Source organism: Anolis carolinensis, chromosome 3, assembly GCF_035594765.1.
Source record: "Anolis carolinensis isolate JA03-04 chromosome 3, rAnoCar3.1.pri, whole genome shotgun sequence".
NCBI lineage: Eukaryota > Metazoa > Chordata > Lepidosauria > Squamata > Dactyloidae > Anolis > Anolis carolinensis.
The window spans coordinates 124,282,335-124,309,773 of record NC_085843.1 but is presented as its reverse complement, the minus strand read 5'-3'; the positions used below and the strand labels follow the sequence as shown (position 1 = coordinate 124,309,773).

At 39.4% G+C, this 27,439-nt stretch overlaps 1 protein-coding gene across 2 annotated transcripts in view; it reads right to left on the bottom strand.

Annotated features, from left to right (window-relative positions):
• The window catches only part of fgf14 (fibroblast growth factor 14), a 395,947-nt gene extending 372,138 nt beyond the window's left edge, over window positions 1-23,809 (bottom strand). The window contains exon 1 of one of the 2 annotated variants that reach the window (XM_016992301.2): window positions 22,700-23,809. In XM_016992301.2, coding sequence (XP_016847790.1) covers window positions 22,700-22,790 — 91 coding nt within the window. In that variant the 5' untranslated portion in view covers window positions 22,791-23,809. The remainder of the gene's footprint in view (window positions 1-22,699) is intronic. The other variant, XM_008106972.3, reaches the window with a different exon arrangement.
• Window positions 23,810-27,439: the final 3,630 nt, after the last annotated feature.

The following is a 27,439-nucleotide window of genomic DNA, read 5'->3' as shown; positions in this document are numbered from 1 at the left end:
ACTTTAAAATATATGCATATATTTGTATCCTAAGTATCCAATTTGCTTGAGGTAAAAGTTAAATATAATTACAAAGGTTATTATTTATTAATGTATTTCCTATTATCAGAAGTATCATATTTTATGAATGTGTATATGTGGTATAACTATATAGCAGCAGAGTCATATATAAGCATATTAATGGAGGTTGTGGTACCTATGATGCAAAAAAATTAGATTTCAATTTATATTGATAGCCCAAATGAATCTTGCTTCAGCACTAGCAAATGGACAGCGATCACACCTTCACCGCCTTTAAGATAACATGTTATCTTAGGAAGTGAAGGGTAACCTGACTAGCTTTGTCCTCCATCATCACTGGTGCCCTTTCAGTACGTGCCTCTTGATGTAGTTGTCTCAGGGCCCATATACGTGAGGCCAATAACCCACAGTGGGTGACAAGTCACTCCTGGATGCCAACATGGTATTCGGGGATGGTCTTTTTTTGGTCCTTAGTGTAAACCATGCTAAATTGGTTTAGTCCCATGCTAAGGAAATTTGAGGGATGCATATGTCAGCATGAAGCCCCGCACATTGGGTGTAATGTGGACAGCACAATCAGGTCTGAAGCTGACTAGTCTGTTGTGAACATGGGCCGTCACCATCATCCTCTTGTCCTTGTACTCATTAATGCAGATAAAGGGAATGGATCAGGGCCATGTCACCCTCTTCATTGCTTCAGATGGCTGCAGAGCTCCAGGAGAGACATGAACAGAGGAGCCTGTGTGACCAAAGAGAAAGAGGAGGAATAGCTTCCCTTCTTGCCCCTCCCTATGGTTACCAGGATTCTTCTAGACCTCTGTAGCATTTGATAGCAGTGACAGCAACAAGTAAGGTAAGATGATATTCCAGCAGGGGAACTGGTTTTGCTCTGATCTTCCTAACAAAATACTACCATGGGATGGTGCAATATAGATTTGAAAACTTTTAGGCATAGAAGGCACACATTGTTTTCCAACATTTTATTCTCTACCTGAATTTATTATAGTAAGTAGTGCCCCCTCTATTTATTAAAAAATATTAGGGAAAATGAAAGATATATAGTAAAATGAAATTGTAGACTTTGCTCCACTGCCACTGCAGGTCAAGCATAGAGTGTGTGGCTACCTCTGGCACCAGTCCAGGCTATTGGTCTTCTGGAATAGAGTGCAGATAATCCCTCAGTATGTCTAATGGTTAAGTTGGCCTAGACAGTGTCTAGAGAATTCCTCTGGGAAGATTATGAAAAACCCTTATGAAGATTTAGGATCATCCACAAAGTCTACCACTTCCCTGCTCAGTTCTAAATCCAAATAATCGCACAAGTTCTAGTACACATAACATTCCTTAGCTCTTTTCTACTTACTACCGTCCACTTGGAAAACTGTAAAATTTACTCCTAGACACAGTTTTCTATTCTTCAACCAGCTATTTTTCCAGATTCTTATCCATGACTGCTGTGCTTAATCAGGAGCTTTTGACAAGAGACTTTGTAAAAAAAAGCTTTGCAGAAAGCCAAATAAATAATGTCAACTGGCTCATCTTAGCCAACAGCTGCTTCATTTTTCTTCAATGTTAGGATTCTCAAAGGAAACCAGTTTAAATGTAAGACCCAAATTTGACTGATCTAGACCAATTATGACGTGTCATCTTTAGTCCTGAAACCTTTTGTTCTTGGATCTGTGCTTCAAAAAATGTAGGAATATTGTTATTATTATCATGTACAAAAGCTATTATTCAAACAGTTACACTATCTACCCAATTAAAACAATTTAAAACACTTTTATGAAAGACAAATAAATAACCCTCAGTAAACCTGCATACTATTAAAATCCCTTGCAGTCTTTTTGGAAGACCTTCCAAAAAGGTTGTTGATGGAAGTATAGAAAGGGGCGAGTCTCTTAGGGAGGGGGTGCTAATGCCTAGGAGGAGCTACCGAGAAGGTCCCATCCTGTATTCCCACTAGATATGCTTCCATCCTATCGTTAATGCAATTACCACGTCATGAATTTTGTTTGACCTAAAAAATTTGAACTGTCTAGAAATGGACATGGAATATATGCATAAAACACCTGAAGGACCAGATATTTGGGAAAACAAACACAGAAAATCAGGCAAATTGTTTAAAAAAATCAATAACAAAAGATACAGACTTCTGAAAGGGTGGTAAGAGCAATGGCCATGTGCTACAAGCCCTGCCCAGACTAACCCCTGAAGCATAAATCAAATAGGGCACTCCGAAGAACTGTACACTTTTTAAAAACATATAAGTATTTTCCTATAATTTGATGCCAAAATGTTATGGAGGAGAAATCTGTTTCAATTAGGAAGCAAGAATGATGCATTAAATTGTCAAGTTCAAAGGACAGTTTTAACAGCTTTCAGCCATACTGACATAGAGATTTGTAGGTTCTTGCTAGCAGAATCCTGAAAATTATTTTGAAAGCACTACACTAAGGGTCAGTTAATTATGTTCCTCAGCATGGAATCTTTCACACTCATACTTAAAAGCAAACAAATACTTTAAAAAGAATATCACAGAAACAATTAAATATCAGAGATAAATTCCCACCTTATTTTATTTTAATTCAGATGTTTCAACTAAAGAGCAAATAAATTTCTACCATAATTAGAGGGTTATATTTGTGTTTTTAAAACAAACGTGTTTAATTCATGTTTTCAAAATGTGTAAGTAGTGATAAGACAGAAAACATTCTATCTAAAATCAAAAATAAATCCATCAAACATCAGTTAACATAGTTCCCAAGCATGTCTTCATTATGTAGGAATGAGAAGACAGGACCATACCCCAAAGCAACTTACTATGCAAAAACAGGCATTGGGGGGAAACAATCAAAGGAAAGGCTTAGACAAATACCAAAGTAGCATTTGATTTTATTAGAAAATCAGACTAATCCAGGAAGTGATCTACAGTATGGTCAGGTCAGAGCCGAGATTAAACATTTTATGGGAAACCCATGTATACTGTCCTGAGTATCATTAAAAAGAAAACACAGCAAAAATAAACATTCCTTTGTACTTTGTACAAAACAAAATCCATCTCCTTCAAATCTCTTTAATACAAAAACAGTCTTACTGAACAGCATCTCACTTGCATCTTCAGCTAATAATAACTAAAACAATTCCAACAAGGCTGAAGTATTTAACCTTGGAACTACATTAATGTCAAGAGGGACCTATTTAATTTTAATTTCGTAACCCGATTATGCCAAAAAAAATCTCCAAGAGACTATTTTTCCTACGTAAATATTAAAATAGCGCATTGCAAAGCCCCATATGTTTGCTTAAACTGAAGTGTTTGAGTATGAAAATATATATTTTTTAAAAAATATAAAGGTTGAGGAAATTTTCTAGTTATAGTTTTTGCCATCTACACTTTCTCCCAAAAAGGTGAGAAAGGACTAGAAAATTAAGGCACTGTTGTGATTTTACAATACACCGTGCGTTAACACTGGTTATAAATGTTGTTTAGCTGAGATAAATGTTTAAAATTAATCTAAAACAATATAAAATATATCAAACTTAAACAGACATGGGTCCTATTCTTTCTAGTTATAAAGTTATACATGTGTTTAAATCAAATGCATTAGAAGTAAGTATTGGAATTAATGGTCATGATACAGCCAAAATTAAATAAAAATGAAGCACATTATATAATTAATGTGAACTAATTTTCTCTTGAAAAATGCACCATTTCATAAACAGTTGCATTTTTGTGCATCCTTTTAATTTCCTGCTGCTGTAGCATTTCTAAAAGAAGATGCAGGTGTCTAACTTCTTTTCACAAATAGCTTGTAGGTACCCCAATAAGCAAAGCCTTCTGACCTCTGGTGAAATTTAAATTATCCAACTATAATCTGTTAGATACATTCCAAAACCCTACTATGCAACATTTAAAAAAATCAGTACTGAACAGGATGGCTGCAAACAATCCAATAAAGAGCTAAATGCAGCTAGGTTTGCAAACTGTATGCTACCCTGGTCTTATTTCTGAGTAGAAACCTAAAGTATTGAAGCATGAGCATTATTCTTTCAATGGACACAAGCGTGCAAGAGTCCGTTATGCTGCAATGAATACATAATATACTTCTTTTGAAATGCCATTGCAGGCTCAAACATGAAAATGTTTACATCCTTCTTAGAAACATAAAAATGAAAGTGTTGGAAGAGATCACTATGGCTATCCAGTCCAATCTCTCCTGTAGAGGAATCAAATCACTCCCAACAGACTGCCATCCAACCTTCAAAGACAGAGACTACACCACTCCCCGAGGCAGCCAATTCCACCGTTGAACTACTTCTTCCAAATGTTTATATGGATTCTCTTTTCCTGAAGTTTGAATCCATTGCTCCGTATCGTAATCTCTGGAGCATCAGGAAAACATCTTGCTTCATCTTCCATATGGTACCCTTTCAAATATTTAAACATGTCCCTTTTTAACCTTCTCTTAATCTTAGATGCATTTAGATATCACTACAAATCAGATTTCTTGAGTATTCTGGCTTACAGTAAGTGAGGTAATGGGCTGGATGGAGCAGTCAGAGAAAGAATTTATTTTCCCTGTGTGTCTTGCTTGTTGAGACATGCATTTTTGCACTCTGCCTTGTCTTTCCAACCAAAATCCGGGGAAACAACTCATAGTTTATTGTCATCAGGCTTGTCAGGGACAGACAAGTCAGAGTTCCAGGTTTGAACATCATGATATTGAAGATGAACATCTGCACAAATGCCACAGTGCTAGGTCTAATCTGATTTGTCTCTGAAAATTAGTTAGGGCCATAAAATACTTGTGTTAACAACAAAAAGGGGAAATCTGAACTGAAGGCTATGTGATTTATAGCATATGCCCTTGATGTTCTTAGCTGAACTCAAATTCTAAAGTAAGAAGCAGCTAGAGTTTGGAAACATTCCTTTTTAAAAAAACACTCCCAGAATCCTTTATTCCAAGTTCTGGAAACAACTGATAATGAAGACATTGCTCCTGACATACATGTAATTATCTGCTTTAAAAAATCACAAAAAAACCTTTATTGTTGTCTGAACCTTAAAATCAATAACACTAGTTGATAGGTCCCATGTAGTAAAATCTGTTTTTATGACAAAATGTGAGAGGAATTATGTAGTCTACAAAATGTGTACTGCTGTATCACAGATCAACTCCATGAACAATAATGCAATGAGAGCAGAATTCCAAGGGTTAAACATATGCTTTGGTTCACCTACTGACACTCACACACTCTCCAACATTTCACAGATGAAAATTGGGACATTTGGGGCCAAGCTGCTTCAGAGCATGATCAAGACACCAAACATGATCAATCGGGGGGGGGGGGGGGGGGGGGACACAAGGAGAAGCAGCAACAGTTTGTTTTGGCCTGAGTCTGTTGGGAAGGGCAAAATTATCTCCCCTTTCATTTCTATTCAGTTGATTTAGAGTAAGTTCACTTTGTATTTTGAGCATGATTCTACAGTTTTATACATAGATTGAATAATAATAACAACAACAACAACAACAACAACAACAACAACAACAACACTTTATTTATATTCCACCCTATTGCCCCAAGGGGACTCAGGGCAGATCACAGTACACATACACGGGAAACATTCAATGCCGTTTGGAGACAGGACAGAACAGACCGAAGTGGTCAATATAAATACACCCTATATCTTTTATAGGACAGCCTTCTCCAACCTACTGCTTATTGCAAAATTCAACTAAATGGCCATAGTAATTAAGGAAATTTGGGAAAATTTAGAATAAAATGGCAAACATGACAAAAAATTCATTTGCATGCATCACCAACCTTTCCACCATTTTGAAGGGTGAAAACATTATGACAACTGAACTTGCATCATGAACAATAAAATCACACTATGTAGGCACATGAATGATCACATGCCTTTATTGTGTGTACAGCATTTCAAAGCCATGCAAGAACCATTTATCAGTGACAAGCTGAAGTTATTCTAACTGATATTTGTAATTTAAAAAAATATCCCTCAATCACTTAATTACCTGCACATTTACTCAGAAATGTCCAAAAATACTCTGTGGATCTTGCTTTCTGGTAAATGTGCCAGGGACTGTAGCTAATAAACCAAAGAAATCTTTCTTACTTCACCTCTTTTCACTGGCATTTAAATTCAGGACACTTTCAGCTTTAACTGAAAATGTATGACCCACATATTCAGTTGTGACATATTTCAAGATTCCCTGTGAATACCAGAAACCATACCTGAACCAGAAGCATACCATAGAATCACACAAAAAACTTAAACCCCATCTACACTGCATAATATTGTCAGGGTAGATCAGGCATAGGCAAACTTCGGCCCTCCAGGTGTTTTGTACTTCAACTTCCAAAAATCCCAGCCATCTTACCAGCTATTAGGACCCAATGTAATACTCCCATCATCTTTCACTACTAGTCATGCTCACAGGAGCGACCTGAAACTGGTGTCAAACAACATTTTATTCCCAGCCCCACTTTAAGAGATGCACTGGGGTATCTGCAGTGGAAATAGAATGTATTATGAGTTGAAGCAGAAAGCAGTAGGTCTCTGACTCAAGGTTGTGGGATGCCTCATTGCTTTTTCTTTAAAAGCTATCCTAGGCTGGCTCACACATTCACAATCTGAATGGATGGGTGAGCCATATCAATTATAAACATAATAGAGAAACCTTTCATATCTCATCACATTACTTTGTACACAAAGCTTTTCAATAGAGTCACTTTTGATACTGAGCTATCAGTCATCAACGACAGAAACTTACAGAAATCAAGTGTGAATCAGACTTTTGTCATGCACAAATAGGACCATGATGATGCTGTGGTGCAGGTGCTATCAACACGAACTTGCAAGATTTGCTTTTTGTTTATCTGGCTGTTTTTTGAAAGTAGCATTAAGCAAAGGATCATAGAACATATCCTTTACATATGTCTCAGATTCATTCTCAGTGTCTTCAAGGGAGAATTGTGGAAAACTGTCACCTGAAATCCTAAAAAAATACCTCCCAGTATAGATTCTGCTGACCTGCTCTATGTTTACATGTACCAAAAAAAAAAAACCAAAACATTATCAACCTGAAACTTCTATAAGCAGTCCACACAAGTATGGACAGTTTCACAGCAGAAGTGTTGTTTCTAGCTTTCAATCTGTCACGTGAAGAGCCACAGCTTAATCAGGAGCTTCCAGGAAACTCAGGTGTGACCCCCAGTGTTTTTGATGTATGGACAGCTGGATCAAGCTGGAGCTGAGGTAATTTTAAACAAATTAGTAAAGTCCACTAAACATTGCAAGCCTTACCATATATACTAGGCATGGGCAAACTTCGGCCCTCCGGGTGTTTTGGACTTCAATTCCCACAATTCCTAACAGCTGGTAAGCTGACTGGAATTTCTGGAAGTTGAAGTCCAAAACACCTGGAGGGCCAAGGTTTGCCCATGCCTGATATATACTTATGTATAAGTCAATCTCAAGTATAAGTTGATCACACATTTTGAGACAATATTATGGAATTTGATATGACCTATGGGTAAGTCTGTTGTATTCCAGCCTGCATCTGAGATGACAGGAGATCTTGGGGTTGGGCCTGTTCAGCCTGTGATTGTACCTGCACCTGACCTGTCAGATGAATCTGGGTTGGGGCTTAGGATTCCTACCTGAGGTAGATGATTCTGTACAGCAAGAGTTAGATGAGTCTGCTGTTCCTGAGCCTGAGGATTCTGGGAGCAGGCACACAATGATTTCAAGCAAGCAGCTTGAACCACATTCCTTGGGAGAGTCAAGATTGAGTCATCCCCTCGGCAGATGGGCATTCCAGTCTTAATAAAAGTAATGAGGTTGACAGAAAGAAAGTAATATGTCAACAGAAAAAAGAAAGGGAGGTTTGAGAAGGTGCAAACAGTTACTAATGAGAAAGGGTTTGGGAGAAACATCCCACGGAAAGGGGCCTTGATTCTAGCTTTAAGAAGAACCGCTTCTGAGAGTGAGCTCAGCGGTGGTAACTTTGCTCATCGAGAGGTTTGATCCAGCTTCATGGACTCTTGTTTCATGTTTCCTTTGGACTTTCATGCCTTGTTCCTGTGGATTTCCATGCCTTGTTTCCATTCCTGGATATTTTGGATTATCATGTCATGTTCCTAAAAGCCTTGCATTTTGAATCTCCTGTTCCAGTTCATGATCCTGTTTTTTATTCCAGTTCATGACTCTGTTCCTTGGACTAATTTTGACTAGCTTGACTGAAGTTTATTCTTGTGTTTGGAATTCTATGGACCCTTGCTTCAAGTTTTCTAAGTGCCACATACCTTGTGGACTATGACCTTGTTTTAGTGACTTTGAACTTTGATTTGCTATTGCTTACATATAACCCTCAATAAACAGCTTGTATTGCTTACAGTCTGGGGCTCTAGTGTCATTTTAAGGTGTCTCTGCAGACTAGCAACAAGGGGTCATTCCTCAGAGAGGAGAAAGTGCCAGAGCCATCTCGGTGGGGCTAGCCCCCCTTGGCCAGTGCATTTTCCCACCCAGGCATTCAAAAAGGCTATGGTGGAGAGAATAGAGGGGTTATATTCTTTTAGGTTCTCGTGACTGACTACGGTCTCATATTTCACCATGCTTTAGAGAAGAGGATGTCCATGGATAAGTCATCCCAGGTTATGAGGGTCGCTGTTTGACTAACGGGTATATATATTACTACCAGTTTAACAGATATAAGATTGCACTGTAATGCTGTGCTTCTCAACACACTTGCTAGAGATTCTAAAGAAACCACAGATGTGTTGGGTGTCCATATATCTATTTTTGTGAATCTGCTTCTTATATACCAACATAACCCATTTTCAAGAACATAAATAAATAAATAAATAAATAAACTGGCCTCTCAACAAATATCCCCTAACATTAAAACTAAATACAAACAGGGTTGTTGTATGTCTTTCGGGCTGTGTGGCCTTCGACAACACATTTCATCAGCAGTTCTAAGAATTTTTAAATTGTTCCGAATTGTCTTTGTGAGTTGCCCAGAAAAAATAAATTGAAGAATGTTTTATAATCATATAACAGACATACAGTACGTGACATGCAGAAAAGTATTTCATCCATTAAGAAGGCAATGTACATTTTAATCAGATAAGGGAGAATTTTTAAATTGGTATAAATGTAGATAATATATTATACATAGCGCAACTGCTTCTGTAGACAACATCCATGTAAATAGGTCATTTTTCATTCAAGGATTGTGAGGAGCATGCCAACACCATGCACCCATTAAATTCATAATAGATATAGCATGCTATGCATATGAATTAACACCTTGGCATACAAATTCTAGGTCCTTTGCAGAATTAATTTGGAAATATAAACAACATGCTGCATAATGCATACATATGCAAACATATTTCGTTATACATAAAGATTACATTTACCAGATGTAGACTCTGGGATATTACTTATATTTTTTAGGAACTGCACACAAGGCTGAATTTTGCAATGTGTTGCTTTTTCCAGCACATGAGGTGGGAGTGGACCATTCATGTTGAATTGTTATATTCCATAGTTCCCTAATTTATATAGGAACCCATAGAGAAGCTTTGTAGAAGCCTAAATCCCTAGACAGTATAAGATCCTATTTGACTGTGGAAGCTAATCGGGGTTTGGTCTGGTTGGCATTTGGATAGGGAATTGCCAAGGAATACCAGGCACTGTTGATTATATTTCATAGGAATGCAATGACAATCCTATGAAATTCAGGCAACTGCATTTTCCCAGGTTCTGCAAATACATTTCCCCAAGTTCAGCAAGTCATGATCTTTGTTGTAAAGATACCTTTCAATAAGTCCCTATCTTTGGGCATGAAACTAAGAGAGAAAAAGCCTGCAATGGCACCCAAATCATGAACTTCTTCCCTAGAATTGGAAATTTCCAGGTTCTCTTTTTTTTTTTAATAATATTTATTAAATTTCAATCATATACAATAAAATTCGGGTGAACTGAAAAGAGAGGGGGATGAGGGATGGGGTGATGGGTTTACATAAATATTAGTGGACAAAGAGGAAAACAAGGAAGAAAAAACAGACAGGAAAAAACAAAAAGAAAGAAAAAAGGAGAAGGAAGGAAAAACAAAACAAAAAAAAAGAATGCAAGTTAAAAAAAAAAAAGGAAAGAAAAAAAGAAAAAAAAGCCTAAACCCAAATTGACTTCCGCTTCGCCGCCATAAAGATTGCCGTCTACTTCCTCCAGGTTCTCTTTTAAGTGCCAAGGAATACCACTGGTCTTTTAAACAACCTAAATGTTATTATTTTAATATGTCATCTAATAATGTTTGTTTACTAGTATACATTCAGGTACTATACACCAGTTTGAGGTAGCATATATATATGAAATGAAATAAAAAATACTGATCAATGAAAGGTCAGAGCCTTAACTATTGTACAAACGAATTGCTTCATATGGTGAATAGAGTTCCAAGAGTAGCAGTATATCTAAGATGAGTGAAGGATTCAGACTTCTATTGTGTTATGGTTACTGTCAGTTATATTCCCTTTTGGAAAGCATGCTGCAATACATCTGGCATAAAGTTTTATGCCAATACAGATGGCCCCAAATCCCTGTAGGTTGTATAGTGGCATACAATCACAGCATCCTAAGAGAAATGGAAGTTCATCTAAAATGGACAGAATTAAATATTCAAACTGAGCATTCACAGATGATGTAATGGTGATAATAGAAGATCTAACAGAAAACAGAGAATGTACTACAGTACTTACATTGGACAAATATGGAAAAATAGCAGGTTTTAAAATAAACAAAAAACAAAAGCCCTTACCAAAAAATCTAAAAGATAAAGAGAAGAATAAGATAAAAGAAATATCAGGATTACAAATTGAAAAAAGTAAAATACTTAGGAATAACACTCTCAAGTACAACATTATTTCAGGACAATTATGAAAAGACACAGAAAGAAATAAAATCAGATATACAAAGATGGGACAGATTAAAATTGTTACTATTGGGAATAATATCAGCTATCAAAATGAATATACTAGCAAAAATGCTATTTCTTTTTCAGAATATTGCAATTATAATAAATGATGCACCTTTTAAAGAATCAAGAAAAGATTTAACCAAATACATGTGGCAAGGCAAGAGGCCTAGAATTAAAACTAAAATTTTACAAGTTGAAAAGAAAAGGCGCTACCAGACCTAAAACTGCATTCAGAAACATGGACATTTGTTTGGATGAAAGATTGGATAATCTTAAGCAATGAGAGACTGTTAAAATTTGATGGTCATGATTTACATTTTGGATGGCACACCTATATATGGAATCAAAAAGCAAAAGTACTTGCATCAGTTTGCATCAGACTTTAACCACCATTTCATAAAACAAGCCATACTAAGGATATAAAACAACTACAAAATAAATTATGTCAAAAAAAAACCATTATCAATTTCAATAGAAGAGGTGTTTTACAAATTAGATAAGAAGACAAGAGAACAATGGATTACATACAAAGATTTAACAATATGTGAAGATGAAAAATACAGATTTAAAACTCAAGAGGAATTGATGGATGCAGGGCTTCACTTACAGTGGTACAATATAGGCAACTGAAAGAAAGATTTATGCTAGACAGCAAAAAATATCGGATTTCAAAGAGAACAATCTGAATTTGAAAAGGAATTATGTGCTAATGAAGAACACCTTATTAGAAAATATATAGAGTATTACTGAAGACGGAAATGGAACCAGAATTAATAAGGAATGTATGATTAAATGGCCCCAAATGACTGGCACAACACTGAATTAAATAAATGGGGGAAATGTAGACTATTGGCTTAAAGAAAATTCTGTACTATGGCCTTAGGAAATTTTTTATAAAATGATGAACAGGTGGTACCTGACTCCAGCAAAACCTGCCAAAATGTATAAGGGAAGAAACAATAGGTGTTGGAAATGTAAAGAATATGAAGGAACTTTCTTCCACATGTGGTGGTCCTGTAAAAAAGCTCAAGATACAAAAAAAAAAAAAACACTGCAAGAAATTTTAAAATCAAAGTTACCTGAAATATTTTTATTGGGACTGTCAAATAAAGAAACAAAATCACTAAACTACAAAATATTGCACTACATGCTAATAGTAGCATGGACACTATATGCACAACTTTGAAAGAAGGAAGACTTCCTAACAATAGGAGAATGGATTGTTAAAGTTTTTGAAATAGCAGAAATTGACAAATTAGCAATGATGAACAAAGAAAAAACACAAAAAACTTTATTGAGGACTGGGAGCCATTCTGAAACTTTATTTGAAAAAGAAAAAAAGGAGGGGAAATTTTCATAGAATCACAGAATAATAGAGTTGGAAGAGACCACATGGGCCATCTAGTCCAACCCCCTGCCACACAGGAAACGCACATGCCATGCAGGAAAAGCCTTCATTAAATTATGAAGGCTTCATAATTTAATCAGTTAGAATCTTTGTGGGGAAGTTATAAGCAATAACTGTTAGGCCAGAAGGAAGTATAGAAAAACAATGTAATAGTAGGGAAGAACAAACTGTATATGAATGTCTTCAACCCAAAGGATGGGAAATCACCACAATGGGAGGAGTGGGAGGACAAAAGTCATATATAACTATTACACTATTGTATAAATATTAGATAGTATTGTAGTTGTACATCTATATGTATATATGTATAGCTTTGTTTCATTGTTGGTTTTTTGAAATTTATGTACAGTGTTTCCTCACTACTTTGCGGTTCACTTTTCGCTCCCTCACTGTTTTGTGGGTTTTCAATAAATATTAATATAAACATCTATAGCGGTATTTATGCTGTTTCATGGGTTTTTGCAGTTTTCAAAGGGGTTTGGTATTGGGGGGAGGGAGAAATAAAGGGAGAGGGGGCGGGTAGGGAAGGGTTGGAAATAAGAAAAAGGTTATTTAGCTTCCATTCTTCTTCTCTGCCATGTACTGTATATTGTAACTGATAAAATAAAGTACAAATATTAAAATGATGTATAAATATTAAAATAACTATAGTGTCCCCACTTCGTGGATTTTCACTTATTGCGGGTGGTCCTGGAACAAAAACTCCATGATAAGTGAGGGAACACACATACACATATTGAGATAGATAGATACAAGATAGATAGATATGAAATATTGGACAGAAATTCTTAACCATACCCTTTAATCAACTTGTGACTATTACCAAATATGAGGGCACAGTTTTTAAACAAAGAACAACTGATCTTTCTACCAACTTGCAACATCTCTCTATAAAAGCCAAAGTATGTACTATATGTATGTTTGTCTCTGTTTGTTTGTTTTCACTACTAAGGCTCCTTTATGGCTTGATGGATCTGGCCCAAACTTGGTACACATATCCTTTATTGCCCAACTTAAAATAATTGCAAGATTTCAACTACAAAATCAACCCCATTTGGAGGTGAGGACCACTCAAATTAAAAAATGACCGTATATAAAAAGAAAGGATTAGCTACTTGTTCAAAGGTATGTATGTATGCAGTGCTCAGATCAAACCACAAGGGGGCAATATGTAGATGAAATATTAGCTACTTGTAAACCAAATGGATGTGTCATGAACCTACAACACAGCCCTTAAGGCCATAGTTGGGACACCCACCCCATAAGAAAGTAAGCAATGTAATAAAGATTTCTATTTTGGAAGGAATATGTGTGTGTGCATTTCTGTGCCTTGCTCTAAATCTAGGAAATTGTGACTTCAAAGAAGATGAAAAATGAAGGAAGAAAATTGGAAGGAAGAAAGGTATGAGGGAAGTAAAGGAAAGCGAGAGAGAAAAGGAAATAAAAGGGAAAATGAAACAAAAAGGAGCAGGGAAAGAAGGGAACATAAAAATGAAGAAACAAAAAGGAAGGAAGGAAAGTGACAAAGTGTATGAGAGAAAGAGAGTAGGAAAAAAAGAGGCACAAAGAAAATTCCTGGGCAACGGCAGTTATATATGTTAATAACACAGTAAATAACAGGCATCTGATTATTAGGAAAGGGAAATCAGCCCCATTTTTTGCTCCATCCAGCATTCCATTTTTTAAGTGATCTTTCTCTCACCTACACATAGACAGGGGGAAGAAGGGGGGATTGAGAGAGAGCAGGAGAGATTGAGAGTGCCATGTCTGCCTTACTTCCTAGAGTTACCAGTTATATTTGCCAATACCTTTGAATTACATTTGAACTAAGAATGAGTGAGAAGAAGATTCGCTTGTTGCCAACTCAACAAACTGATCACTTACCCAGTCCTGTTGCTTAAATTAGCATAAAGGACTCTAATTCCAATGCTATTGACTAGATCCCAATGTATACTTCAGAAGACATAAATGAGGCCCAGCTGACTTACATTAATTGTACCTTTATTTTGTATTATGTGTTGTTTTAATTGCAATTGCATGGGAATCTAACCCACATAAAAACTGTGGTGCTGAAATTTTAACCTTTCTTTCCACCATACATCATAGTCCTAATGAAAATCTTCTGCTCCCTGCAAGCTGCCATTTTTCCCAAGAAGAAAGCTGCTACTGGCAGCCAGCTTTCCTCCAGAAAAAAACAGCAGAAGTGATATTTTATAAAGCCTAGGCCATTACAAATAGAACTCTCTACTCATGTCGTAGCTCCTGGTAAAGCACCCCCATGGTTACAATTTTAAAGCCACATAACACAGATGCAAAGAAAAAAGTATATTTACCATACTATGTAGTTTTCCCCTGAGTTCTCGAGACATTCAATGCTCATCCAAGTCAATATACAAAGAAAAATTTGATCTATGATAAAGAAGGTCATTTACAAGCGCCACTGGCTCAACTTTGCTGTGCTCAAGTCTCTATAAATTCAGCAGCCTCTGGCAAATCCAGAGCATTTTTCAGATGTTCTTTGAAGCCAAATGAATGTGAGGCACAAGGAATAGCATCTCAGTTGCATATTTATTAGAACATGTGGACAGAGATTTTGTCCATAACTCTAAATAGGGAAAATAGCCATATACAATCAGTATCGCCAAAACCCAAGTTATTTTTAACAACTTACTGAAAGAATGATCAATAACAGGGAATCATACATGACTACTAGAAACTGAGTCCAAACAACCTTTGACTTTTCAAAAGAAGCATAAACAACTTAATTGAATTACAGCAACATTGGCCCAGGCTTGTCCTAGTTCCCTGAAGACATGATTCAGGTCCCAAATGCTCACACCAACATCAGTCTCAAATGAACCTTTTCTACTTCTCACAAAGCCTTCTTGCTTCTAAAAGGACTAATATGCAACACAAACAGCTTGCTTTCCACACAAGCTCTAATAGATACACATAAATCAAGAAGGAGGCCATGATTTACAATCCCATCCACAGCCAGAGGTCACTTATTCCTCTAATTACAAAGGAAAAATATTGAGACTGTCAGCTTTAGTTTCCCCTTTGAAGTGGTGACGATGAGACAAGCATTATATAGCTAGCGGTAAATGAGTTCATTTTAATAACTGTTTCTAGCTGGGTACAAAACTAAAGATGTACATGAAACCAGGGCTTTTGTGGTTATCTCGTGTGGGGGATCAGCATTTTTTTTTCTGATGGAGTCAGGAACAAGTAGGTTTCCTGATCGTGTTGGATTGCAACTCCCAGAAGCCCTAGACAGCATGACCAATTATGAGGAATGCTAAAAGCTGCAGCCCAAAAGCATATATCAGACTGCACAGTTCCCATCTTGGTTTAGTATCAGCCTGCCATAAATCCACCCCTGTGAGTGGCAAGCTGTTTTTGGTGGGGAGAGAGCAGAGAAGACCACTGTTGATTGCATGATAATTCTCTTTCTTGGAGGACCAGGAGTGTTCCCTGTATGAATAAAAATGTGTGAGGATATGGTGGAAGCTGGGATACTTCAATGCTCTCTAAGGGCCCTTCCACACAGCCCTATATCCCAGAACATCAAGGCAGAAAACCCCACATTATCTGCTTTGAACTAGAATATATGGCAGTGTGGACTCTGATAACCCAGTTCAAAGCAGATATTGTGGGATTTTCTGTCTTGATATTCTAGGGTATAGGGTTATGTACTTAGATAAGTATAGCACTATTATTTCACTTTAACTGTTATGGTTTCATCCTATGGAATCCTGGGTTGGTGGTTTAGAGAGAGATATTTACAAATCCCGGTCAAATATCTCATAAATGATAGAACCTCAGACTTCTATCAGACGGTGTCATGGTAATTAAAGTGGAAAAATAGCATAAATACTGTAATAATACCAAATCTCATCTAGTCATGGAAGCTAAGCGGCATCAGCCCTAGTTGGCACATTTATAGGAGACTGCCAACCAATATCAGGTGCTGTAGGCTAAAATTTCATAGGAAGGAACTAAAAAACCTCCCCTAAGTGTTCCTTACCTAATAAAACCCAATGAAATGTATGGTACCACCATAAATCTACTGCCAACTTGAAGGCACACACACACTTATCAATAGCCCTAGTTGCCTACCTGGCTGGCTCAGTATGTTTTAGCACCATCACTCTTATCCACCATCATATGTACATTTATCTTTGTACAGACTATAGAGAGAAAGAGATTGCCTAGCATCACCATCAGATATTGAGCATAATAGAGCAGGATAAGTAGGCTGAAGAAAACGAGGCACTTTCATTATCACTGAAGCTGGTCAGAAACTCTCCTCATCTTAACCCCCCCTTCCTTCCCAATATTGTCTTCCCCTTCATTTCAAGCCAGCATAGGGACATATGCTTGGATGGCACAGATGTATCCTTGTTTGCCAAACAAAACTATGTTGCAGGCCCCATGCAGCCTGCAGGTCAACAGCTGTGAATTCCTGAATTTGGAGCAAAAATGTAAGTGATGCCTTTTCATTCACATCCAGCCTTCTGCAGACTGGATTCATTTCTGTGTCCAAGTTAGAACTAGGACAACAGCAGTGTCAAACTGAGTAATCCGTTGGGGGGAGGCAAATTGTTTAATGCAGCAGTGAAAAATGTGAAAGGTGACTACGGCAGCACTTGTTATGCCACAGAAGATATTGCAGGACTAACACAAGATATTTCGCTGCCTGAGAAAAAGCTGCGAAAGATGCTTCTCATGCATCAATGTGGGGAATACACAATACTTAAAGTCACCGAGGTCATTTTGCCATATGATAAAAGAAATCCAAGAAGACCTAACAGTCATCCTTCTTTCTGATTCTCAAAACATAACAGCACAGTAAATAACTAACAACATGCTGCCTTTCATAATGCACAAAATGTTTCTTGGTCAGCATGAGGCAGGCTGGCCCTGAGATATTAGACATAAAACTTGAATCGTGTGGACTACATATGACCAGAGAGTTCTGCTTGGGTATCCTATAGGCAACACTGGGATCTTTTGAATAATGCAGCATACTTTATTGATAGACAAAGATGTCTCAGGCCTGCTGCCACCCAACCTGGAATAATACATTTCAAGCCTTCCTTCCCAAAACTACAATGACAAAATTCAGCTCAATTCACTGTGACAAAAAAGTTCAAAACTACGAAGTTCATGACAAAACAACAAAGTCCCATGTAATGGGGTAAATTATGGTAACAAGGTAAAACAACTTTGATGATAACATAATATATTCCACGTTGGAAGTGGAATATTAAAGATCAAAACAGTTCTTTTCCAAAAGTCTGCAATTTGAAAATCACCAGTATATTTATCCAGGCACATTGGAAAGACATCAACTTTACATTTTGGGTAAAGTATTGTTGTACTGAGTATTTTATCTTTTTTAAAGTTTAGTTGATTTCCCATGTCGCATTACAAACAGCATTTAGTGGAAAATTAAAGAAACCCAAGAAATAAACAAAGGAAAAGATAGGAAAGATAAACAAAAGAAAGAAGAAAAATAGTTATTTCAAAATATATGCCCAAATGGTTTTGGCAGCACAGAGTGTTAGAAAAACTACAAATACAGACATTCAACATTTTTTTCAGATGACGTTTTCACTTTTGAATCTTATTTAAATTTGTCGTTCAGAAGACAGTAAATATTCTAGCTATTAGCTTGCAGTTTTCAGTTTTCTAAGCAGTCAAATGTAAGGCTATGAGCTTTGAATCATGAACCAAATGCTTAAATGGTGGGTATTATTTATTCTTCTTCATAAAATAAACAAAATTTAACTTTTAATGTGTGGGTATATCCTACTACCAGAAACCCATACAATAAAACAGCTATAGTTTGAATTCATTTGTACAGATTCAACAATGGCTATATTCCTCTGAAAAAGAAAAAAGGTACAGCAATGTTTTCTCTCATCTCATCTATTAACTAATATAATGGAAACAAATAGGTATAAACATTAACATCTCAAAACTGGAAATTATCATTCAACAATTTAAATGCATATAATTTTGTTTGAGCCTTGTAATATGTTGGAGTTTGTTCAATGAGTTTACTTAGTATGGTAATAAATTCCACTGAATTTAGGACTTATTGCTTGGCGAATGGACTTCAGATTTTCACAACCTTCCTTTTGCAAAAGCAGAAAACCAAATATGAGATACTGTATTCAGACCTTGGGAATACCTTAAAAACATCTCCAGAGTTTTACTCCCAGGATGAAAACTTCTTTTGTCTTTTTTTTTCTCCTCGTGAATAATCCAGTTATACACAACTGCTAAAGACGAACTTTAGAACATGATCCAATCATTCAATGTATTATAGTGCATAAACCACTGTCAACGAAATCTACTCATGTAGCCACTGCAAGCAATTCCAAACCTTTTCCACCTTAATATGATAAGCTATTTATCCTCTCCTGAGTCATAACAAACAAAACACGATAGATCATGTTCAGACAATTCCTCAGAGCTGTTTTACCGTTTAGAAGGACTTGCCTATATTTCACATTAATTGATCAATTAATTTAGCAGCAGACGTGTACCTCAGGACCACAGACCATTTGCGGCTTGTACTAAAAGCTTTGACTGAGGCAGAATGTGAGGAGGAAAACCATATCACCACAACAAAAAGCCCGAGGAGTGCATGTTGGGGAGAGGATGGGTATGTGTTGTGAGAGAGGAGCTCACCAACTTTTGGACTGCAAATAGCTTGACTATCTTCAACAGTCCAGCAGTTTAGGTCTCTATTACGCAGCTAATGGAGTGATGCCGAAAGCTACATAGAGGAACACCTGGGCTTTTTCACTGGATTCGGCAGCCTGAGATTTGGCCATGCACTGTTCTGCCTCTGTAGCCATCGAAAAGCTTTCCCTTACTTGCCTTGCAATGCAATATTTGCAATTTTCACCCCATTCTGCGTCATCTCACCAAAACCAGAACAACTTTCTCTTCAGTGTGGGTAGACACAGCAACAGCAACAGTGCGACAGACCACTTTGCAAGAACTCAGAATATTGGACTGCAGTGGAGGGGGAGAGGGATAGAGAACGTACATTAGGGACAGTATTGCTCACACTTGATTCCTAAAGGCCTTAGACAATATTTCCTATCTAACTGCAGCCTACAAAAACGAATCTAGCACACCATTGGAAGAGACACCTAGGCATCTGAAGCATGCCCATTAACTCGGGGAGGCAGCTTCCTCTGAAGATGTCCCAAAAGACAGCCGGACCATTGTCCTGAGGAGTCACTCTCTTGCAGCTTGTGCCTGGACGGGGTCTGTGGAGTCCCAGAAGTGCTCTCCCAACTTTGGACAACACCCCTCCCTCTTTCCTCTCAGTTAAAAAGGTGGCCAGGAGCCCTACACGCGAGGGCACTCTTTGGCTGGTTGCTGTGAGTTTCCCAAGCTGTATGGCCATGTTCCAGAAGCATTCTCTCCTGACATTTCACCCACATCTATGGCCGGCACCCCCAAAGGTGTGAGGTCTGTTGGAAACTAGGCAAGGGAGGTTTATATATCTGTGGAAGGTCCAGGATGGGAGAAAGAATTCTTGTCTGTCGGAGGTAAGTGTGAATGTTGCAATTAATCACCTTGATTAGCACTGAAAAGCCTTGCAGCTTCAAGGCCTGGATGATTCCAGCCGGGGGAATCCTTTGTTGGGAGGTGTTAACCGGCCATGATTATTCCTTGTCTGGAATCTGCCTGTTTCAGAGTGTTGTTCTTTATTTACTGTCCAGATTTTAGAGGGTTTTTTTTAAATACTGGTAGCCAGATTGTGTTCATTTTCATGGTTTCCTTCTTTCTGTTGAAATTGTCCACATGCTTATGGGTTTCAATGGCTTCTCTATGCAGTCTGACATGGTGGTTGTTAGCATGTGGACAATCCTAACAGAAAGGAGGAAATCATGAAAATGAACAAAATCTGACTATCAATATTTTTTTTTTTTAAAAAAAAAACCTTCTAAAATCTGGACAGTAAATAAAGAACAATGCTCAGGAAACGGGGGATTCCTGTCAAGAAACAATCAGGGCCAGCTAAAACTTCCCAATAAAGGATTCCCTCAGGCAGAAAGCAGCCAGGCTTTGAAGCTGCAAGACTATTAAATGCTAATCAAGGCGATCAATTGCAACATTCACACTTGCCTCAAACAGATAAAAAAGAGTTCTTTCTCCATGCTGGGCATTCCACAGATATATAAACCCCACTTGCCTAGTTTCCAACAGACTTCACATCCTCTGAGGATGCCTGCCACAGATGCGGGAGAAACGTCAGGAAAGAATGCTTCTGGAGCATGACCATACAGCCCGGAAAAGTCACAGCGATTCCGGCCATGAAAGCCTTCGACAACACACTCGGGCTTCTTGACGAGGGAAGGGTCTTTTGTTGAAAGGCGGAGAGGAGTTGAGAAGAGGAGGAAGTTTATTTATGTCAGTCCTTGACTCTCTGGACCAGGAATGGGCAAACTTCGGCCCTCCGGGTGTTTTGGACTTCAACTCCCACAATTCCTAACAGCCTATCGGCTGTTAGGAATTGTGGGAGTTGAAGTCCAAAACACCCGGAGGGCCGAAGTTTGCCCATGCCTGTACTGGACCCTGGCGGGGCAGGAGAAGGCGGGGAAGAGGGAAGCTTTGGCTTGTGGCTGGGAAGGGAGAGCGGCTCCCTTTTCCTTCCTTCAGGCGCCTTTGGCGAAGTTGCCCCTTGGCGGGAAGCGCGCTCCTCCCTCCCTCCGCAGTGCCCTGAGAGGGCGCACGCCTTTGGGAGCTGAGCTTCGGGGCGCTTTCTGAGGCGGGCTGCTCCTCTCTCTCTCCCTCTCGCTCTCTTCTCGTAGGCTGGGGCAAGGCTGCCTCCTGCCTCTCTTTGGTATGCTGGGGAGGAGCTGGCCTTGGCTGCGGCAGCGGCAGGGAGAGAGCGGTGCGGGCAAGGCGAAAGGGACGGAGGATTGGCGCGAGGGGGACGCAGAGTTTGTGCCTTGGCCGGGCACAGTCGGAGGCAGGCTGGCAGTGCCCAAGCCAGGAGCCAACTGTGGGCCAGCCCTGCTGCAGCTTGTTGATGTTGGGGTGTCAGGCGGTGCCAGTGATCTACTACACTGCAGTACCCGCGTCAGGAGCCTCCTGCTTCGAAGGAGCAGGCACTGCAGGGCAGAGACCAGCTCCACCACACTCACACATACAGGCAGGCAGACATATCAGAGTCTTGGTGCCACCCCTTTCCTGGCTCTCCAGGCTCTCCACACACCTGGGCAGCCTCTTGCCCACCAAAGCAGGCAAGAGGCTGCAGCTCCCCCCTCTCTCCCTGCTGCCACCCCTCAGGGCACAGGTTGGGTCCTGAGTGGCACTCCCTTGAAAGACTTTCTTCCCCTACTTCTCCTTGCCCCACTCCTTAGGCCTCCTCCTTGGGAAGGAGAAGGGTCTGAGCAGAGAGGGAGTCAGAGGAACTGGGGCGGCCCCAAAGCACCTGCTATTTGCATTTCCTTATGTAATTTCACTGCAAGTGTTCCCCCCCTCAGAGCCCGCTTGGATTGGAGTGCACAGACATGCAGGCAGACTAAGGAAAAAGGCTGGCCGCCCCAACAGGAAGGCACTGGGAAGACCTATCTACCCTCTCTCTCTCTCTTTCATACACACACCTACTCCTGTAGAGGTGGACTTTCCCCTCCAGTCCCCTTCCAGGCACAAGCTTTGTGAAAGTCTTCCCTCGGGGAAGAAGGGTCTGAGCTGAATGTCTGGGGAAATAATCCACACTTTGGCCAACCCTTTCCCTTTCTTTTGAGGCACTTGGAGGAAGTCGGAAGCCACCTTCTCGAGTTGAACCGAAAAGTCGCCTGCAGGACACTGGAAAGCCCTTAGGTGCCCCTGCCAGCCGCAGACTCACAAGAGAGTGACAACAAGGCCCTGAGACCGATTCGGGGAACTCTCTGCACCCAAGGAAGGAGGGATGGAAGGAGGACAGAGACAAAGGGCTGGGTGGGAAGAGGACTGGTCAGAAAACAGTTTCATCTTGCTATGAAAAATGTCAGCAATTATCTAAGTTTCTTTCTCTTTTTTAAAACTCTGACAACAATGCATCCAAGAGCTTGTTTGTACCCTGTGCTGCATGAAACGTCCGTATGCCGGCCTGGTTAACATTATCACCATTGCCGCCCCCCCCCCCCAAATCCCCCCTCAACAGGACTGCAGACCTACCTCGGGTGAGCAACAGACAGAGTAGCACAAAGGAAAACACAACGGGGTGCAATCTATTGCTTACCAGTTGGGTTCTTGTTTTTCTTAAGACTCTTGCCACAAAGACACTGCAGCATATGCGATCCTTTGCTGAAAATGTTCCAAAGAAACCTCATTGATTTGGGCGAAAAGCAATCCAGCGCTTATACACCCTGAGAAAGATGAGATCCTTGTGGTTGTTGCATAATAATAAATTGAGATCAGTTCTCCTCGAGAGGGACACCAGATTGATCATAGACCAAAAAAAGAAAAAAATAAGGTTGGAAAAAAAAGATACAATCCTGATCTCCCAGGGTCTTTTTCCCCTTTTCCCCTCACGTGGTTTATTTCTTTCAGACTTCTTCTCAATGGATGTGTTTTTCAGCCAGGGTGAACGGTGAATCTCCCCCTCCAGAACGATGCTGGATGATCACCCAAAACTGTGGAAGAAGAAGAAAATACATAGATCCTCTTTCTTTCTCTCCTCTCTTTCTCTGTTTTGTTTTCCTCCCCTTCAGGCTAAAGCCAACCAAGACATGAGGTGATGAAATTCCAGCCAAGGCCAAAAACTAACCCGAGACAACCGTAAAGCACGAAAGATCTCCAAAGGGGAAACCATAGCCTGTTACTTGATTGCTGGGAGGATGGGTGGATCTGCAGAACAAAGCCAAGGCAGGATGCATCCTACTAAAAGACTGCCATAGCGCAGCCCCGGGAAGAGAGAACACACCGTCTGTACCACCACCACCAGCACCATCCAGCACAAGTCTGATTGATGAAGGCAGGCGCTGCTCCACTCTGGAAGGGATGCTTTTTTACCAGCAAATCATCTCAGTTATGTATGTAATTGTTTGGCACCTGCAGTTCCCAGCCAGCCTGCACAACAGATGCAAATTTTAGCCCTTTGCATGCAGGCGAACAGACACACCACAGAGGCAGCTCTCGTCTTTTTCCTCTCTCTCCCTCTGCCTGCTTCATCCAACACTGGCATGCATTAGGGGGAAGGAAAAAAAGATCTTCCCCACCTCATACACACACACAGGCGCACATACAGCCACACAGAGGGAGAGAGAGAGAGAGAGAGAGAGAGAGAAAGAGATACATGCGCTCATACACACACACAGACACAGACACACAGACTGGAATTTGCTCCAGAGCCTTGAATATGAGTTACAGGCATTCAACGGGAGTAGGAGGAGTTGAGATTTGCATTGAGAGACTGGCTTTCCATGACGTAGCCACGTGTTCCCAGGCCTGTCACCAGTGAGATGCTTCAGCCAGCCCAGGGAAGGCAGTGTCACTGCAGTCTCTCTGCCTGCCCCCTCCCTCTCTTCCCCCCAACTCCATTTCTCTCACCCTACCATGCTGCAGCTCAAAATACTGGACACAACGGCCTGCCACTTGTACACCCTGGGGAGAGGTGCATCTCTGCATGCTAACTAGAAAGGAAAAGCCAATAGCATGGCATGCGCTGACTTGTGAGGAAAGGGAATGTGAAGCAGCCCTCTGACAACCCTTGGTATTAAGGTTAAGTCAAAGATGAGAAGCCAGTTTCATTCTATAGAAAACCCAAAGCCACTCAGGGACTAAATGTGGGGATACAAAGGAAACATGAGCCACTCCCCCATCCCCATCTGCTAAAGAGGGAGAAAGCAACACTTTTGAGAGAAAACTCCATCCAGGTTTTCTCTTTATGGAGAGTGTGAACAAAACTGTTAAAGAAAAGTTCTAGGGGCGAAATAGCCCTGTCCAGCATGAAGGATTTGTGGAGATCCCTTACCTTGGCAGATCACCTTCCAAGGTTGAACACCAGCAATCATCTGAGCAAGCCAACTCTTTTTTTCCCTTGCAATTTGCTCTTTCTGAAGGAGAACTTCTCCCCAGCTGTACATACATACAGTGCAGGTGAAGAGCACATGATTTTCGCCCAAAAGTCCCAGACTAAGTCCCCAGCACCTGCAATCAAATGTTGAGGTAGAGATGATGGAATAATCGTTACCAGTCAGCAGAGACAATGCCACTCTAGAATGATTGATTGGCTTAGTATGAAATGGCTTCATATGTCTGTTAATTGAACTATGTTCATCTCCTGAGAGCCAGTCTTGTGTAGTGGTTTGAGTGCTTAGCCATGACTTTGGAAGCAAGGGTTCAAACCCCAACATGGAAAGTCACTTTTCCATGGAAAATAACAGATTCAGAGGAAGGCTATGGCAAACTCTCTGAAGAAACTTGCCAAGAAATCTCCATGAAAGGTTTGCTTTAGGGTCATCATAAGTTGAAAGCACACAACAAAAATAGGAAGTACACCTCTCAACCTTGTAACACTATTTGGGCATTAAACTGAAAGTGCAGCAAAAGCTGAAGTATGAGGCATTCATGCATTTGTTTGCATGTGGCTTTCATAATGATTGAGACAGGTATACGCAAAATAAGATTTGAGTGCCATTATCTGTCAAGACTATTGATATCAGAACTTGGAAGTTGGAAGAACATATTCCAGCTTGTACACATTTATATACACTTGCTATTTACATGAAGGATGTACGATAAACTACACAGTTTAGTGCAGAGGTTGGGGAAGGAAGGCCGCCGGCTGGCCAGATTTTAGTCTTCTCCTATAACACACAACATGCCAATCACTTTTGATCAGACCACTTTGTGTGTGGCCCCTGCCTTCTGCAATTGGTGAGCTAAATCTCTGTTATTAATCCTGGCTGGGGTAGACCCTTTGAATGAACAGGATTTACCCTTATGTTGTTGTATCATTAATAGTTGATTGAATGAATCTGCTTTAGTGGGAACTAAACAACAGAATGCCAATCATAATATGTTAAAAATCCCCCTTATCGTATAGTGTTGACAGGGTATCAATTCATTGTCTCTGCCAACCTGAGATGGAGATGGACCATTAACCCATAGTAATAATGCATATGGTTTGCATTCAGGAAGTTGCAGGTTCATTCATTGGCACCTCCTGTTACATCTGGGAAAGACCCTAGTCTGAAACTATGGAGAACTGCCAGTCAGTATAGACAATACTAAGCTGTATGTGTCTTGAATGTTAGAAACAAAAAGGCCAGTTGTGATCCAACATATCCTTGCAATTCTGGTTTAATGTTTCACTTCATTTCCAGTTCAAAAAGATACATTCAAATAAGCTATTTTTATTTTTAAAAGACAACATATCTGTGGAAAGCTGTTTAGACATTTCCTACTTGTTCTCTGTAATACTGCATGCCTTGTACCATTTTAAACATAGTTTATTTCCAGTTTTAATAAAGCTCTCCCATTTTTTAAAATAAAAGTCACATTTATTGTTAGTACAGGTTATTCTCGTCAGTAGCACTGAGCAGGTATGTTTCCTTTATGAGTAAATCTCATGCTGGTTAAAACAAGTAAGTCATGGTTTGCTTAGCAGCTGGGATGTGAGAACATATCTATAAGAAGCAGAAATGTGACAGATGGACCACTGAGGTTACAAAAGTGCTGAGGGATGTAACTAAATCCAAATTTGAAAAGGCAAGCTCTTGCTACTTATGATCAAACAAGTAGGCTGCCTCCAATCAATGAAAAGCTACTTTTAAATAGGAAATAAGAATGAATTTAAAACCTACAGTTTGTTTATCACAGCAAAAACAACAATGGCAAGCCTGGTATCACCTTAAAGACTAACAACACTTATCTGACATACAGTATGTGCCTATGGATTGCAGCCCATTTCACAGTGTTGCCTCAGAGTCGTTCACATTATAAAATTATAGTGCAATGATTCCACTTTAATTTCCATAGTTACAGTCAATGGAACCTTGGACTTTTAAGTTTAGTTTAGCAAAACTAATGCCTCACCCATCTGCAAATGTTAAGATTCCACAGGATGCAATTACTTTAGTTAAAGTGGGGCCATTATGCCCTGTGTAATGGGAAAAGCAGGATACTTGGATGGAGAGGATATATGACAACCAAACTGCAATTGCAAATATAATCAACTGTCTTCACTCATAGATTCTATATCCATGGATTGCATCATCCATGGATATAAAATACTTAAAATATATATTTTTAAAAATCCAAAAAGCAACCCCTGATTTTACCAGTTTATATAAGAGACACTATTTGACTGTGCCACTGTAGATATTGGGACAGGAGCATCCATGGATTTTGATATTCACAGGTGTCATGGAATGAAATTCCTGCAGATACCAAGTGCCCACTGTATCTTAATTGCGGTTAACAAATTGCAGTTGGAAGGTACCATAGATAAGCTTGCATAAAAACATCCCTCAAATAGAAATGACAAGCATTTGTCTAATCCATGTTGTGAAAGAAGGTGTTTGATATCTAGATGAATTCTAGTGGATGGGGGAATTATAATCAGGCGGGCCAAAGGGAACAGAATAAAGACTGAATAGTGGCCTTCAACAAAGAATAGTTGAGTAGGAATATAGACAAGCCTGTATGAACAATCTGGTTGGCGCAGATAGTTAAATCAAAAGTTTTTATTCCTGTTCAAGATGCAGGAGAAAAAAAATGATGAGTTCTTGTTCAACTATTTTCCCTTGGAACCTTGAGGCTGTTTTCCTCAATGATACCCACCTTAATTTAACTGACAATAATAGAAACTACATTAATCACAACTAACCAGTCTTGGGGTTTTCAATTGAAATTATGCACATTACATTTTTTTGAGAGGGAACCATCATGATGTAGTGGCTTAAGTGTTGGACTAGGATGCTGATAGACCATGGTTTGAATCCCCACTCAGGCATGGAAACCCAAGGGCAGACTT